At 35.4% G+C, this 15,543-nt stretch overlaps 1 protein-coding gene across 5 annotated transcripts in view; it reads right to left on the reverse strand.

The window, feature by feature from the left end:
• GALNT13 (polypeptide N-acetylgalactosaminyltransferase 13) overlaps positions 1-15,543 on the reverse strand; it is a 595,812-nt gene that overhangs the window by 517,787 nt on the left and 62,482 nt on the right. For all 5 annotated transcript variants that reach the window (XM_030795862.1, XM_003274969.4, XM_030795859.1 and 2 more), the window contains exon 3: positions 2,594-2,839. In XM_030795862.1, coding sequence (XP_030651722.1) covers positions 2,594-2,735 — 142 coding nt within the window. In that variant the 5' untranslated portion in view covers positions 2,736-2,839. The remainder of the gene's footprint in view (positions 1-2,593; positions 2,840-15,543) is intronic.

A 15,543-nucleotide genomic window follows, 5' to 3' on the forward strand; every position in this document is an offset into this window, starting at 1 on the left:
ATCAGGGACCTCAGTTATATCCCCAGGATTTGCATAGAGTAAGAACTTAATAAATAATAAATGAATGAATGAATGAATGAATGAAAATACCTCAAAAATTCATTAATAGTGTATGTTAATATTGGGTCCTTAGGAATTGTGTAAAATTTAGACATACAAGGGAACTTAGAAACTGCCTACTCCAAAACCTTTGCTTTAATAATGGAGATGCACAGGTCCAGAAGGATCTTTTTTAGTAAAAAAGCCTATTTTTAGCAGACCTAAAATGTGAAAATTTCAGTTAGGTACACTTTGCACATCATCATCTGCTTACAAATAAAATATTTTGAAAACAAGGTGCAAATTCCTAAAGTAAAATTCTGAAATAATAAGTGACAAATGAAAATGAAATTAAAACCCTCAAGTCTATTTTCCATTGATTCAAGACAAATAGTATTAATATAAAACTTTAAAGTAGTACAATGTACTGAATGTTTGTGTCTCTGCAAAATTCATATACTGAAATCCTAACCTTCAAAGTGATATTAGGAGACAGGGCCTTTGGGGGGTGATTAAGTCATGAAGGTAGAACCTTCACGAATGCAATTAGTGCCCTTATAAAATATGCCCCAGAGAGATTTCTCAACTATTCTGCTTAGTGAGGTTAGTGAGAAGACAGCTCTTTATAAGGAACAGGCCCTTATCAGACATTGCATCTGCTAGGCTAGCACCTTCATCTTGGAATCCCCAGCCTTCAAAATTGTAAGAAATAAATGTCTGTTCTTTGTTAGCCACCAAGTCTATATTTTTTAACAACCTGAATGAAGTAAAAATAACAAGTCTTATAAACAAAGAGAACAATAGTTTAATTTTACAATTTAAGTACAAGGAAAAGTTATTTTTGCCTTGCATTGTTAAATTTCACATTTTGAGATTTAAGACTTAAGGAGCATTAAGGACATAAATCAGCAAAACTGTACCTTTTTGTTACTTGCAGAAAAGGCTGTCAAAGTTTTGCTGAATCAGATTATAACATTTTTTGTGTGTGACCAACCTAGATGGTTTCCTTCAACAAATCACAGAGTGATCATTCCAAACTGATGTAATCCATCAAAAACACTTTTCTACATTCAGCCAAGCAGCAACTCAACTGATCTGACAAAGAAGCTGAGAAGGCTGATGAATTCTGGGGTTTTAACTAACCATCAGCAAATCATTCCCCACGTTCATTTGTCAAAAACATGGACTTACAATGTTCCCCTCTCAGAATAACTGAAGTATAAAGGCATAAAAACATGCATGCAAACTACCTAAATGGGTCTAGCATCAGTCACTTCCAAATTTTTTTTAATTATTTGTATTAGTCAAAATCTAAAATGTAAGTTCCGTTTTAAAAGACAAGAAAGCGATTCAGAATTTCTCTAAATGAATAAGAGTATTTTTTTAATCTAAAGCAAACTCAACATGTCTAAAGTAATCTTTGATTGGCAATCTAAAGCAAAACTCAACATGTCTAAAGTACTCTTTGAACAAAAATTCGATTTTGGAAATGCTCTTCTGTTTCCCTAAATTTCACATAACCTGATAGTGTTAATGAGATTCTGCTTATTATTTTGTTCAATAAATATCCCAAAAATATCTATAACATTAAAAGCAGATCATATTCATTAAATAAATGTAAATCTCAACTTGATAATTTAGATTCACTTTTCCAAAAGGTACAAACATGTCATCAAACTTCAATTGAAGCTTGGTTTTTGTCATATTTATGCAGAAAACTTTTGCCAAACAGAGAATATGTTAGTTCAATGAGAATAAAACTAATTTTGAGTACTCTTACACATTTTAGAAGTATTGAATTTTCTAGGAATACTTTAGAAATATATTTATAGATCTTGAAGTTAACAAAAAAGAAAGCATAGAGAAAACTGGAATAACTTCACAGAAAACAAATCTCTATGGCTTTACTTGATAAATAACCATTCATACAAATTATTATGTTTACATTCATATTTAGTCTTTGAAACTGGTCCCTCAAGAGGAAAATACTGAATTAAAGTAATTTTATAGTATACTTGAAATTATCTTTTTCACTTAACATAACAGCTAGCAATCTGGCAAATCTGCATACCACCATGCGTTTTGTTTTAAAAATTGGTTGTTTTATTTCAACTGTTTTGGAAGTCTTTAGTGGTGTCATTCATGCACAGTTCGTTTGCTAAAATCGCCACCTGTCTCACTTTAGTAGTTTTTCCGTTTTATGTTATGTGCTTGGTCTTTAAAGGCTTTTGGCTTCTAGCAGCCTAGATTTAAAATTCTGGCCAGTTTGAACGTTCACTAAACTGTCCTTTTCATACAGTCACAGAACACCAGAATTTATTAGGTTGAACAGTATCTTAGAGGTTAGCTAACTCTTATTATTATTTCCAAGAAGACATCTAAGACCAAGAAAGGTAAAGTAACTTCTCCATGGTTAAACACGCATTAATAGTGCTGCCAAAATGCTCTTCTAACTCACTAAGGCAAAACTCTTCTGATTCTGAAGTTTCTTATTTTGTCAAGGCACCACTTTTCTCATCTCTATAAAAACAATATTTGCTTCATAAGCACTTACCCCTCAATGCAGGAAGCAGAGATCTCTCCTTCTTGTCATCACATTTGTTACATTCACTGAAGTACAGCAGTAAGAAGACATCAACAAGAACCCACATCAGTGAAGTGGCTAGAACCACCTTGCAGTAAACAAATCTCCTCATGTCTTTCCTTGATTTCTAGTTAACACACAGATTGAAGACAAATGCTACTGTGATAAATCCAAGCCACACAGGTGAACTCCAAGATGAAAGCAGGATACATTCCACTGTATTAAAAAAAAGAAGAAAATTTCATTAATTGTACACATAGATTTTTGGATAAAGAACATATAACATGAAATGTATGACTTATTTAATGTTCTCAAATATATCAGTACTCAAGCTTTTGAATCCAAAATTAAAAGCCTAAATAAATGAAAGTTGCTAGCAAGCTAGGTGGCTAACATTTTAATACCCAATACTAGATCTGCCACTACTCTGCTAGGCCCTTGACAAACTATTTGATTCCTTTAAATTGTATTGTAATGACCTTAAAGTCATATCATGATATTCTTTATAGCTCCAGGTTGTCAAACAGTGCAATTCTGACTTTACTCTAATTCAGTACTTCTGACTAGCCAATAATTCTGAAATAGAAATCATCCTGGGATATAGTGTCTAAAATCTGGCCTTCATAGACAGACACGTCTGGGTCTATACACCTCCTAAGAATAGAAGACTTTCTAAGCCACAGTTTCCTCATCTGTATAATGTGGATAGAAATGCCAAAGCTAAACCTCATTTGTTATGAGGATTATGTAGAATCATACTTATAAAGCATCTTGCAGAACAGATAATTAATAAAACATAAAACAGAGCTGGGCACGGCGGCTCACGCCTGTAATCCCAGCATTTTGAGAGATCCAGGCAGGCGGATCACCTGAGGTCAGGAGTTTGAGACCAGTCTGGCCAACATGGTAAAACCACGTCTCTACTAAAAATACAAAAATTAGCCAGGCATGGTGGCACGTGCCTGTGATCTCAGCTACTCAGGAGGCTGAGGCAGGAGAATCACTTGAACCTGGGAGGTGGAGGTTGCAGTGAGCTGAGATCACACAATTGCACTCCAGTCTGGGTGACAAGAGCAAAACTGTCTCAAAAAAAAAAATACATACATACATAAAAATAAAATAAATATATAAAACAGAAAAAATTGTTCTCATATTCTTAAGTAGAGCAATTGCAAGACACGATAAATAATTACGTAGCCTCTAAAATCCCAGCTGATCTGCAGAGAAAGTATCTACAATAAATGTGTATTTAGAATAGATAGCACGCATCCAATTTATCAGGGGAAAAATATATTAACATAAATGATTTAAAATAATCAGAGCAAGAATTCCAAAGGCTATAACAAAGATATGTACATAATTATTAAGAGACATTTTTCAAGGTAAGTGTAGAATGAATACCTTACACTTATTTGTTTTATTTATACTACATTGAGCATTTTATTTATACTACTGCATTTGTTTAAGTACCTGGTTAACCAACTTTTATCTATAAAGTAAGTAAATCAGACAAAACATAATCTGGTATCATTTGTTACATTTCAAATAATATCAAGTAAAAGGTAAACTTATTGATGTGAATAAGATAAGTGATGAAGTTTTGACAGAGCTATTTGGGGTGAACAGTATTAAGTACAAAGACACTTGAAATATTTCATAAATATTTGTCTCAAAAACATCAAAGTATGATTTGATGAGCACAAGCTCTTTAAATTAACAGCAGCTGACAGCACCATAAAGCAACAGAAATTCTGTTGCCTGTTATAACCAACCTAAACTAGCAACAAATTCAAAATTCACATAAAGCGCCAGTTACAAAATAATTATTGTAACAGATTTTATTTTAGTAATTACAAAAAAATTACATTTACATTTATTCAGAATGTATATACATATATAAAAAATGGAGAGATATATGTAAATCCAAAGAATACACGACATTTGGGTTTTTCTTTTCTTAGTAAAAAGTAACATGTTATTATCTACTTTGTTTCATTTCCACTTTAATTTTCTATAAAAATGATAGCTAAATATTGGAAATCAGCCTCTAAACCTGATAATAAAGGAATGATTGTCCCATATTTATTTCCTGTTACTGTATACATTCTTTTCTAAATTTGAGATATGAAACAATTCAAGCTATCAAATGTTCTGTCTTCAGTCTTAAGATAGGGTAGATCCTTTCACTTTATTGTAGAAAATAATTCCATGGGGAAGTACCTATAACACTGATGGTCACTACACGGCCATCACCAAGTTTATAAGGCGTACCATATACATAAATGATCCTGGAAGGTGTAAACAGCACCATTCCTGGCTCTGTCATCAAATAAAGGGATGACCTTAGGTAGGTATCTTGCTTCTCAGTGCTTCATTTGTTTATAACATATTTCCGGCCCCATCAATCTCACAAAATATTGTGAGGCTTGAGCAAGATAAAGAATTTAAAAAATCGTTCAAGAAAAGATGAAGAATATTATTATAATAGAAAATCTGAAATCACTCAGTATTAATTAAATATTAAAATGTCTAAGATAAGTCATTTCCTAATTAAGAGCCTAACAGTTGAAGTTATTGAGAATTTAACTTAAACTTTAGTTATGATACAAAGTCAAAATTACATATTATTGCCACTTCAAGCAGTATTCAAATTATCCTAATTTCATAGCCTGCTAGTGCTATATATTAAGACATTAGCACTGAAAAAATTCTAACTATACCATTTCATGTGAAAAACTAAGTTGCTGTTTAAACTTCCTATCTAATTATGAAACAGACTCTGCTTATATTTTTTAATTTTAAAATTTACCGATACCTTGAAAACACCTACACCTTGAAAACAGGCTAAACTTTATCATTCACAGAGATCTAATCCCCTGGTACTTATAAAATAATAATCTTATATATTGTATTTCAATATTCCTCTTAAGAGAAGAAAACTGAGCAGAAAAATGGTACTTTAAACACAGAATACTAACCAACATAAGCACAGTTGGTGGCCCAGGTTTATTTAAGAGAATCAGCATCTGTATTATGTTTCTATTCCAGGAAACTCCTATTTATTTGCAAATACTGTTCTGTTTCTCAGTCAGAAAATCCAAGTTCTTCAATATCCCTGGCTTGCCAAACCAGTGTAGTGCATGAGCAACTTGCATAAACTACAGACTTTTCTATCCAATACTATTACCTTTTTCCTAATTGTTTCAAAAACATTAAGTAATGGTATCAGCAAGATTGTCTATGTTATAGGATTTTTACTTGAAAATGTGTACCATATTTCCTATCTTTATTAAAAATTGATTTTAAGGCTGGGCACAGTGGCTCATGCCTGTAATCCCAGAACTCTGGGAGGCTGAGGCGGGCGGATCATCTGAGGTCAGAAGTTCGAGACCAGCCTGGCCAACATACCGAAACCTTGTAACTACTAAAAATACAAAAATTGGCCAGGCAAGGTGGTGTGTGCCTGTAATCCCATCTACTCAGGAGGCTGAAGCAGCAGAATGCCTTGAACCCAGCAGGCGGAGGTTGCAATGAACAGAGATCGTGCCATTGTATTCCAGCATGGGCAACAAGAGAGAAACTACATCTCAAAAAAGAAAAAAAAAAGATTTTAAATATAAGAAATAAAATCTAGATAAAGTTTAGGGTATTGTAACTATATTGTTAAATTAAGAAGAAAAAAGCTTTTGTTTTTGCTTTGGTTTTTTATTTGTTGCTCTTTTTTAATTAGGAAGTTATTACTTACTCAGGGAATCTATTTTACTTGCTATTAGACATATTTTTATCTGTAGTCATAAACTTTCTTTTGTAGAAAATTGTGTAATGGGAGCAAATGTTTTCAGTCTATTTTATGAGGCTATCCTTGAGGCTGCCAAGGGATCCTGGAAACTAGTGTAAGGCTGCTGGTAATGCTTCCAGAAGTTTCAGGCACTCAGCATACTTTAAATGTTTTAAATAGGCAGGAGCTTCTGTGAACTAATGACCAAATAATTTTGCAGTTTGATTTATGGGCTGATAAATGTAGTGAGTAAGCCTTGAAAAAATACCATAAATTAGCTTCAGGTCTGACTGATAGGAAAACAGATCTTTGTATGAATAAAGATAAGAAATTGGCCGGGCACGGTGGCTCACACCTGTAATCCCAGCAATTTGGGAGGCCGAGGCAGGTAGATCACCTCAAGTAAGGAGTTCGAAACCAGCCTGGTCAACATAGCAAAACCCTGTCTCTATTAAAAATGTAAAAATTAGCTGGGCGTGGCGGCGGACTCCTGTAATCCCAACTACTCAGGAGGCAGAGGCAGGAAAATCACTTGAACCTGGGGGGCGGAGGTTGCAGTGAGCTGAGATTGTACCATTGCACCCCAGCCTAGGCAACAGAGCAAGACTCTGTCAAAAAAAAAAAAAAAAAAAAGACAAAAACTTAAGTTAAACCCAGGAAATCCACTCACAGCCTAAACCCAAGTGTCCGCTGTAATAACTACATCACACTAAAGGTTAAACTAAGAGACAAAGAAGCCAACAAATATAATGCTAAATAAATGCCTTTTACTGAAAGATGGTAGAAGAGAAGCAATAAACAAAACTGAAAAACAACAACAAAAAAAAATGCCCTCATTTGCATATACACTAAGGAAAGGGAGAATATTGATAACATAAAATTCAATTCTCAGGAGGGAACCTAACATAGGCTGTAAAAGAAAACATTTCAGAGTTAAATCGTTATGATTTGAGTCTGGGTTCCAACACTCACTAATTGTGCAACTTGATTCAAGTTCCTTAAATGTTTAATGCCTTGGTTTTCCTACTCACAAAATGTGAATAGTAGTAGTTACCTTGTAAGGCTAGGATGAGTACAGGGATGTAACACGTAACCTCTTATAACAGTGGCTGGCACATAAGAACTCAATATACATTAGTTATCATTACTAGTAGTAACACATATTGTTATCATCAGAAACATCATTCTAAGAGCAAGAAAAAATAATGAGGATTCTCCCTACCCACCCTTGCAGAAACAATGCATTTTCAATGTGTAGGTGTTCAGGGGATTGGAGAACAAGAGTACCACAGGGCAGAACTATTTTAGATGTAGTTTCTAATGTGGTATGAGTCACACAAGGTTTTACAATAGTGAAAACTCATCGACCTGTGCACTTAAGATCAGTGCATTTCACTCTATGTAAATTGTACCTCCCTTTTAAAGGTAAATAGGTATCATACGATTCCCTGATATCATCAACTTTTGATTAAATAAATTGTAGTCACAAGTTCACCAGATAAGAGAGCTTCTACTTCATGCCTTTCTGATCTCATTTCCTACCATGTTCACATCAGTCACTTAGGTCACCTGGCTGTTCCTTAAATATTCCAATTACTAGCTTGCCTCAGGGCATGTGCGATTGTGCTTTCTCTGCCCAGTCATAGATTCATGGCTCCCTGCTCTTGTTTCCTTCAGATCTTCCTTCCTTCCTGCTCAAATGTCACATCACCAAGAGCTTTCCTATCAGCCTATATAAAACAGCACACACACCTTACTCACTGTCTTCTCACCCCACTTAATTTTCCTTCTTAGCAATTATCACCCCCAATTTATTGAAAAATTGTGGGGTTTTTTTTTGTTTCTTATTTGTCCCCCTTTCTTAAATGGTAAGCTATATGAGAACAGGATTACGCTTCTCTTACATACGCCCTCTCTCATTCCAATATATTTAAATTTTAAAACTCCAGCATTTGTTGTTATGGGCTGAATTGCCCTTGCCTGCCACATTCCAAAAATTCATGGGTTCAACTCCTAATCCCTAGTATCTTAGAATGGAACCATATTTGGAAATAGGAGATTTAAAAAGGTAACTAGACAAAATGAGGTGTGATGGGTGGACCCTAATCTAATATGACTGGTACCCTTCAAGGAGGAGATTAGGACCAGGAAAACCATGTGAAGATACAGAGAGAAGGCATCCATTTACCAACTACAAAAAGAGGCCTCAGAATAAAATCAACACTGCTGACATCTTGATTTTGGACTTCTAGCCTCCAGAAATGTGAGAGAAAATCTATTTCTGTTACAGTTTAAGGCACCCAGTCTGTGGTATTCATTATGGCAGCCCCAGCAAACTAATACACTGGCTAGTTAAATTCACTTTCCTATACTCCACTTCTACATGCAAACAGGTGAACATGGCTGTCATGAAACTCCCAAATTATTCCACCTCTTCTCATTTTAAATCTATGAGCCCACACTGCAGTGGAGTCCAAATCAATCTCCATCTTTCAGACAATGACTTTGCAGCTTATTTGACTTCCTCATACTGTCATCTCCACACTTTCTTTTTCTCATGGCTGCCCACTATGCATCTACATTTAACACAGAACATATAAACAATCAGAAGAGAATTTTGCACATTGCCATGTTAAATGTATTGCTTGCTTGTTTCTATTACTACCATACCAAATTCTACAAGTCCAACTGTTACCCTGGTGAACTGTCCCTTTAAAGAATGCAATACCCTCTGCCTTCACATATTCAAGGATTTGACTAATGCACTTTTCTCTTCTGCATTAGTTTATCTTCTCTAACAAGTCATTATTACCAATATGCAAAGATGTTATATTAATAATAATCTTTGAATAAAGTAATTTCACCACACATCTCTCTTCAGGTACCCCTACATCCACCTATTTACCCTTAATGTAAAACTTTTGACAATAATTATGTATGTCTATACATCCCTATCCTCCCATTCTCTCTTAAACTTCACAGACTTTAGGTCCTGCCACTATGTGGAAACCTTATGTGATAAGGTCAGGGACAAATCCAATGATCAATTCTTAATCATTATCTTACATAAACACTCAGCAGCAGTTGGTATAGGTTGGCCAAAAACCGTGTACTCCTTTCTATCAACTTGTTTCTTTCACATTCCATATTTGATTGTGCAGCAAATTCTTTTGACGCCACTTTCAGATCTGTGCCACTTTTCACCAATTCCACCACTACAACTATACATCAAGCAGCCACCAGGATTTTGAAATGCTGCCTTAGATTGTTTTAAAAAACAGTTTTATTGAGATATAACTCATATATCTGATAATTCACTCATTTAAAGTATACAATGCAATATAGTCACACATTGTGTGTCTATCACCACAATCAATTTTAGAGCATTTCCTTTCCTCAAAAAGTAAACCACTCCCCTTTGCTAGAACCCTCAATCCTACCATCATCCATAGACATAGGCAACTACTAATCTGATTTATTGTCTATGAATTTTCCTATTTTGAATGTTTCATATAAATTGAATCATACAATATGTTGCCTTCCTGACTATCTTCTCTCACTTAGCACAATGTTTTCAATGTTCATTCACATTGTAGCGTATACAAGTACTTCATTTCTTTTTATTGCCAAATAATATTCCATTGTATAGCTATATACATTTTATTTATCCATTCATCAGTTTATGCACATTTGTTTTGTTTCTACCTTTTGACTATTATGAAAAATTTAAGCTGTTAACATTTAGGTACAAATTTTCTGTAGACATATGTTTTCATTGTTCTTGGGTATATAACTAGGTGTAGAATTGCTTGATCATATGCTATGCCTTGGCATCTTAAATGCACCCCCATTATAATCTAGTCTTCATTCACACAAAAGGCAGGTGGTTCCTGTTAAAATTTAAATTTAATGGCCAGGCGTGGTTGCTCACGCCTGTAATCCCAGCACTTTGAGAGGCCAAGGTGGGCAGATCACAAGGTCAGGAGATTGAGACCATCCTGGCTAACACAGTGAAATCCCATCTCTACTAAAAATACAAAAAATTAGCCGGGCGTGGTGGCACATGCCTGTAGTCCCAGCTACTTGGGAGGCTGAGGCAGGAGAATCACTTGAACCCAGGAGGTGGAGGTTGCAGTGAGCCAAGATCATGCCACTGCACTTCAGCCTGGGCGACAGAGTGAGACTCTGTCTCAAAAAAAAAAAAAAAAATTAAATTTAATTAGATATCTTCCCTGTTCTGCTCATTATTGATCAACAGCTTCTATCACATTTAAAATAAATTGTAAATCCTATCCTTGGCCTGAAACACAAGTATGGTTCATTGCTAAGAAGGGATGGCAGGAATAAGAATATTTATGGCTGTCTTTGATAAAGGTGCCTACATCACCATCCTACCTGGTTTCAGGTTACAGGGCTGCTGTTTTAGGCCAATCAGTCACCTCCAGCCATACCACTGTGGCCCATGAAACTAAACTGGGTCATATTTGCTGGTTTCCAGACCATCTACAGTCTGGCAATGTTGTGCCATTTATTGCAAAGGCCACCTAATAATAAAATGATAGTCAAGGTATTAGATTTTCCAAACTCAATGCTCAAGTCCATTATATAAAATGGCATAGTATTTGTATATAACCTATGCACATATTCCTGTAGTCCTTAAGTCATTTCTAGATTATTCATAACACCTAATACAATGTAAGTGTTATGCAAATAGTTGTTACGCTAAATTGTTTTTATCTGTGATTTTATTGTTGTATTTCTATTTTTATTGTGTTCTTTTGCAAATATTTTCAATCCAAGGTTACCTGAATCTGTGAATGCAGAAACTGCAGACACAGACGGCTAACTCTACTGCTAACTGAATCCCTCTACAATGGCCTATGTGGGCAAACACGGGAGGTACAATGAGTCTGTATATTTTGTAAAAATGTCTCTGTTCCACTTGCATTTAACATTTTCATATGAAAGCTCTGGGTTAGATTAATAGAGGACTGGAGAGAAGAAAAGCAAAGTTATACTGAAATAGGGCACACAAAATTTCATGGCTGTGGAGAAAGCAATAACTCTGACATCTGGGCGAAGAAATGGCTTGTACACCAAGAGTTATGGGGAAGAGGATGGGTTAATTAATGCTCTGTTTGTCACCTAGATCCAGAATCAGAGCCTGGCAAAATAATCATATGGCCTGCCTGAGTGAAGTAGCATCTGTGGCTGACAATCTAGCCTGCTGTTCCATTTGTCATCTCTTCCAAGTGCGATGAAACAGAAAAACTCATGTGGGCATGGCCAGTCCTGAACTGCTCTGCTGTGCCCGATGCCATAAATGGCTGCTCCCAAAGATACCCTTCCTCCCACCTAAACAAACACAAGAACTTGCACAACATTGTTTCTATCTGGCTGATAGAAATTCACCTGCTTCTCCTGATGTCTGAGCACTTTGGCTTATGCCACGTAAACAATCCAGGCTACAACTCTTCAGTGACATGGCACATGCTTAATCAGACCAATGTAATGATGATCCAAATACAGTTTAATAAAAAATCCTGATTGGACAGATTTGTGTCCCTTTGGGCTATATGTTTGTATATGGGCTGAGTGAGCCATGGACTATCTCTCCATGGAAATTCAGATTCTATTAAATCATCTATTGCAATGATAACCAAAGATAAGCAGTTCTATGTAAACTTCCTTGTATCAGTTGTGCTGGATAATACATTGTTCTTAGACTACTACAGTTTGGCTTTATAGAATAAAATGTACTGATATCCTCTTAGACTTATTTACAGTGACTGAGTCCAGGACCATGCGGAAACATGAGTAAAGTCAAAACTCCAAGTTGGCCTAATCCTGATGTTAGAAGTTCTGTTCATAATAGCCTTATATAAATACTGTATGAGAAAAACTAAATAGATCTGACCCCAGCCACTGTCATATTATTTAGGGTGTTCAATGGAGTGCCATAATCACATGAAAGTTCACCAGAAGCCAACATGATGAAAGATCACAAGTGGATATCATTGACAGACACTCCTCCACTCTCATAAACTCCTAATACTTCTTGCTGGGGATGCCAAGAATGCAAGGCCCCGAACACCCCAGGCCACTTTTCATAACTGTGTTTGCAGTAAGGAATATTGAAAAATGTTTATTATAAAAAAATAGCTTATCTAAGGTTATTGGTCTTTTTCTGTAATGCAACCCAGCAAGTAAGTAGGAATCCACTGGGGCTATCCACATACCCTCAATAGGACACAGGAAGCAAGTGGAACTCACACAAACACATATTGTACTTCTATAGTCATAGCATCTTCATAGAATGGATATCCGTACATGCAAGCATGTGTGAAAAGACCAATATGTGACAAACTGCATTGACACATGACATCTGATGGCTCATGTATTTCCTGTGCCATGAGTAAAAAATGTCCTTTGCTCTAATACAGAAGTCCATTCTGCCCAAATCCATGTAATAATAACAAGCCAACCTTTAGCTTTTATGTGAGGTAAAATCAAATTCCAGAACCTTCACAGACCTGAGATCATCACACACAGAAAAAGCAGGAAATATGTATGTGTGTCTGTCTGTGTAAATTTTCATATTCCCAGAAAATTTATAGATACACTCACTAAACTTGGTAATCTATGAACAACAGAATTTACAGTCTTCTGCAAGCTTGAATTTTTGCTACGATCATGTATTACTTTAAGAATAAAATTACCACCTTAATTATAAAACTAAAATATTCCTTTCATTTATCCAACAGATATAATTTAGTGCCCACATAAGTGCCAACACTGTACTAAGGCATTAAAGATACATTCAGAAAAATCCTCTGAGATACCATAAAAGATGACCATCCCCAAGACATGCAGTCATCAGATTCTCCAAGGTCAACATGAAAAAAAAATGTTAAAGGCAGCTAGAGAGGAGAGGCAGGTCACCTACAAATGGAACCCCATCTGGTTAATAATGGACTTTTCAGTAGAAACCTTATAAGCCAAAAGAGACTGTGGGGCCTATATTCAGCATTCTTAAAGAAAAGAAAGTCCAACTAAGAATTTCCTATCCAGCCAAATGAAGCTTCATAAGAGAAGGAGAAATAAAATCTTTTTCAGACAAGCTAATGGAATTTGTTATCACCAGACCCACCTTACAAGAGGTCTTTAAGGGAGTGCTAAAGATGAAAATGAAAGACCATTACTGGCCACCAAAAAAAAAAAAAAAAAACCACTTAAATAAATAGCCCACTGACACTATAAAACACCTACATGATCAAGTTTACATAACAACAAGATACTATAACAACATGATGACAGGATCAAATCTACACATATCAGTATTAACCTTAAACATAAAGAGGCTAAACATCCCCACTTAACAGGATAAACACCCCACTTAAAAGGCACAAAGTGAAGATTTGGATAAAGAAGAAAGACTCAAGCATATGCTGACTTCAGGAGAACCATCTCACATGCAATGATACCCATAGGCTCAAAGTAAAGATATGGACAATAATCTACCAAGCAAATAGAATGCCAAAAAAATATTGAGTTGGTATTCTAATTTCAGACAAAACAGACTTTAAAGCCACAAAGATCATAAAAGACAAAAGAAGGATATTATATTTGCAACCAACACTGGGGCACAGAAATTCTCTTCTTAGGAAGCTACAAAGAGACTTAGATAACCACACAATAATAATGGGAGACTTCAACACCCAACCGACAGTATTAGACAGATCATTAAGGCAGAAAACTACAAAGAAATTCAGGACCTGAACTCAACATTTGACCAAATGTACCTAACAGACATATACAGAACTCTTCACCCCTTAAAAACAGAAGATGTATCATTTTCATCTGTACATGGCAAATACTCTAAAATCAATCACATATTCACCCATAAAGCAATTATAAACAAATTTTTAAAAAAGCTGAAATCATACCAACCATACTCTCAAAACACAGAGCAATAAAAATAGAAACCAAAACTAAGAAGATCTGTCGGGCCAGGCACAGTGGCTCATGCCTGTAATCCCAGCATTTTGGGAAGCCAATGCAGGAGGATCACCTGAGGTCAGGAGTTTGAGACCAGCCTGACCAATATAGTGAAACCCCATCTCTACTAAAAATACAAAAATTAGCCAGGTGTGGTGGCAGGCCCCTGTAATCCCAGCTACTGGGAAGGCTGAGGCAGGAGAATTGCTTGAACCCAGGAGGCGGAGGTTACAGCGAGCCAAGATTGAGCCATTGCATTTGAGGCTGGGCAACAAGAGCAAGACTCCATCTCAAAAAAAAAAAAAAAAAAAAAAAAAAAGAAAAAAAAGAAAAAGAAGATCTGTCAAAAACATACAATTACATGGAAGTTAACCTGCTCCTGAATGACTTTTGGGCAAACAATGAAATTAAGGTAGAAATCAAGAAATTCTTTGAAACTAAGAAAAACAAAGAAGTAACATGCCAGAATCTCTGGGACACAGCTAAAGCAGTATTAAGAAGAAAGTTTATAGCACACATGAAAAAGTTTAAAAGATCTCACATTAACAACATAACATCACTCCTAAAGCAATGAGTAAAACAAGGACAAACTGACCTCAAAGCAAGCAGAAGAAAAGAAATAACCAGAAACAGAGCTAAACTAAACTAAATTTAGATATGAAAAACCATAGAAAAGATCAATGAAGCCAAAAGTTGGTTCTTTGAAAAAATAAATAAGATTAATAAACCACTAGTTAGAATAATAAAAAGGGGGAGAAAATTAAACATAATCATAAGTGACAAATGAGACATTATCACTCCACAGAAATACAAAAAACCTCAGACTATTATAAACACCTCTATTAACACCAACCAGAAAACAGAAGAAATGGATAAATTCCCGGGTGAGTTCCAAAACTGAATAGCAATAAAAAACCTACCAACCAAATAAAGCCCTAGATGAGAGGGATTAACAGCCAAATTCTACCAGACATATAAAGAACTGGTGCCAATCTTACTGAATCTCTTCCCAAAAATTGAGGAGTAAGAAATCCTCCCTAACTTATTCTGTGAGGCCAGTATCATTATCATACCAAAACCTAAAAACAAACACAATGAAAATAGAAAATATCAGGCCAATATCCCTGATGACCATAGATGTAAA

The sequence above is a fragment of the Nomascus leucogenys genome, chromosome 17 (assembly GCF_006542625.1).
Source record: "Nomascus leucogenys isolate Asia chromosome 17, Asia_NLE_v1, whole genome shotgun sequence".
Taxonomy (NCBI): domain Eukaryota; kingdom Metazoa; phylum Chordata; class Mammalia; order Primates; family Hylobatidae; genus Nomascus; species Nomascus leucogenys.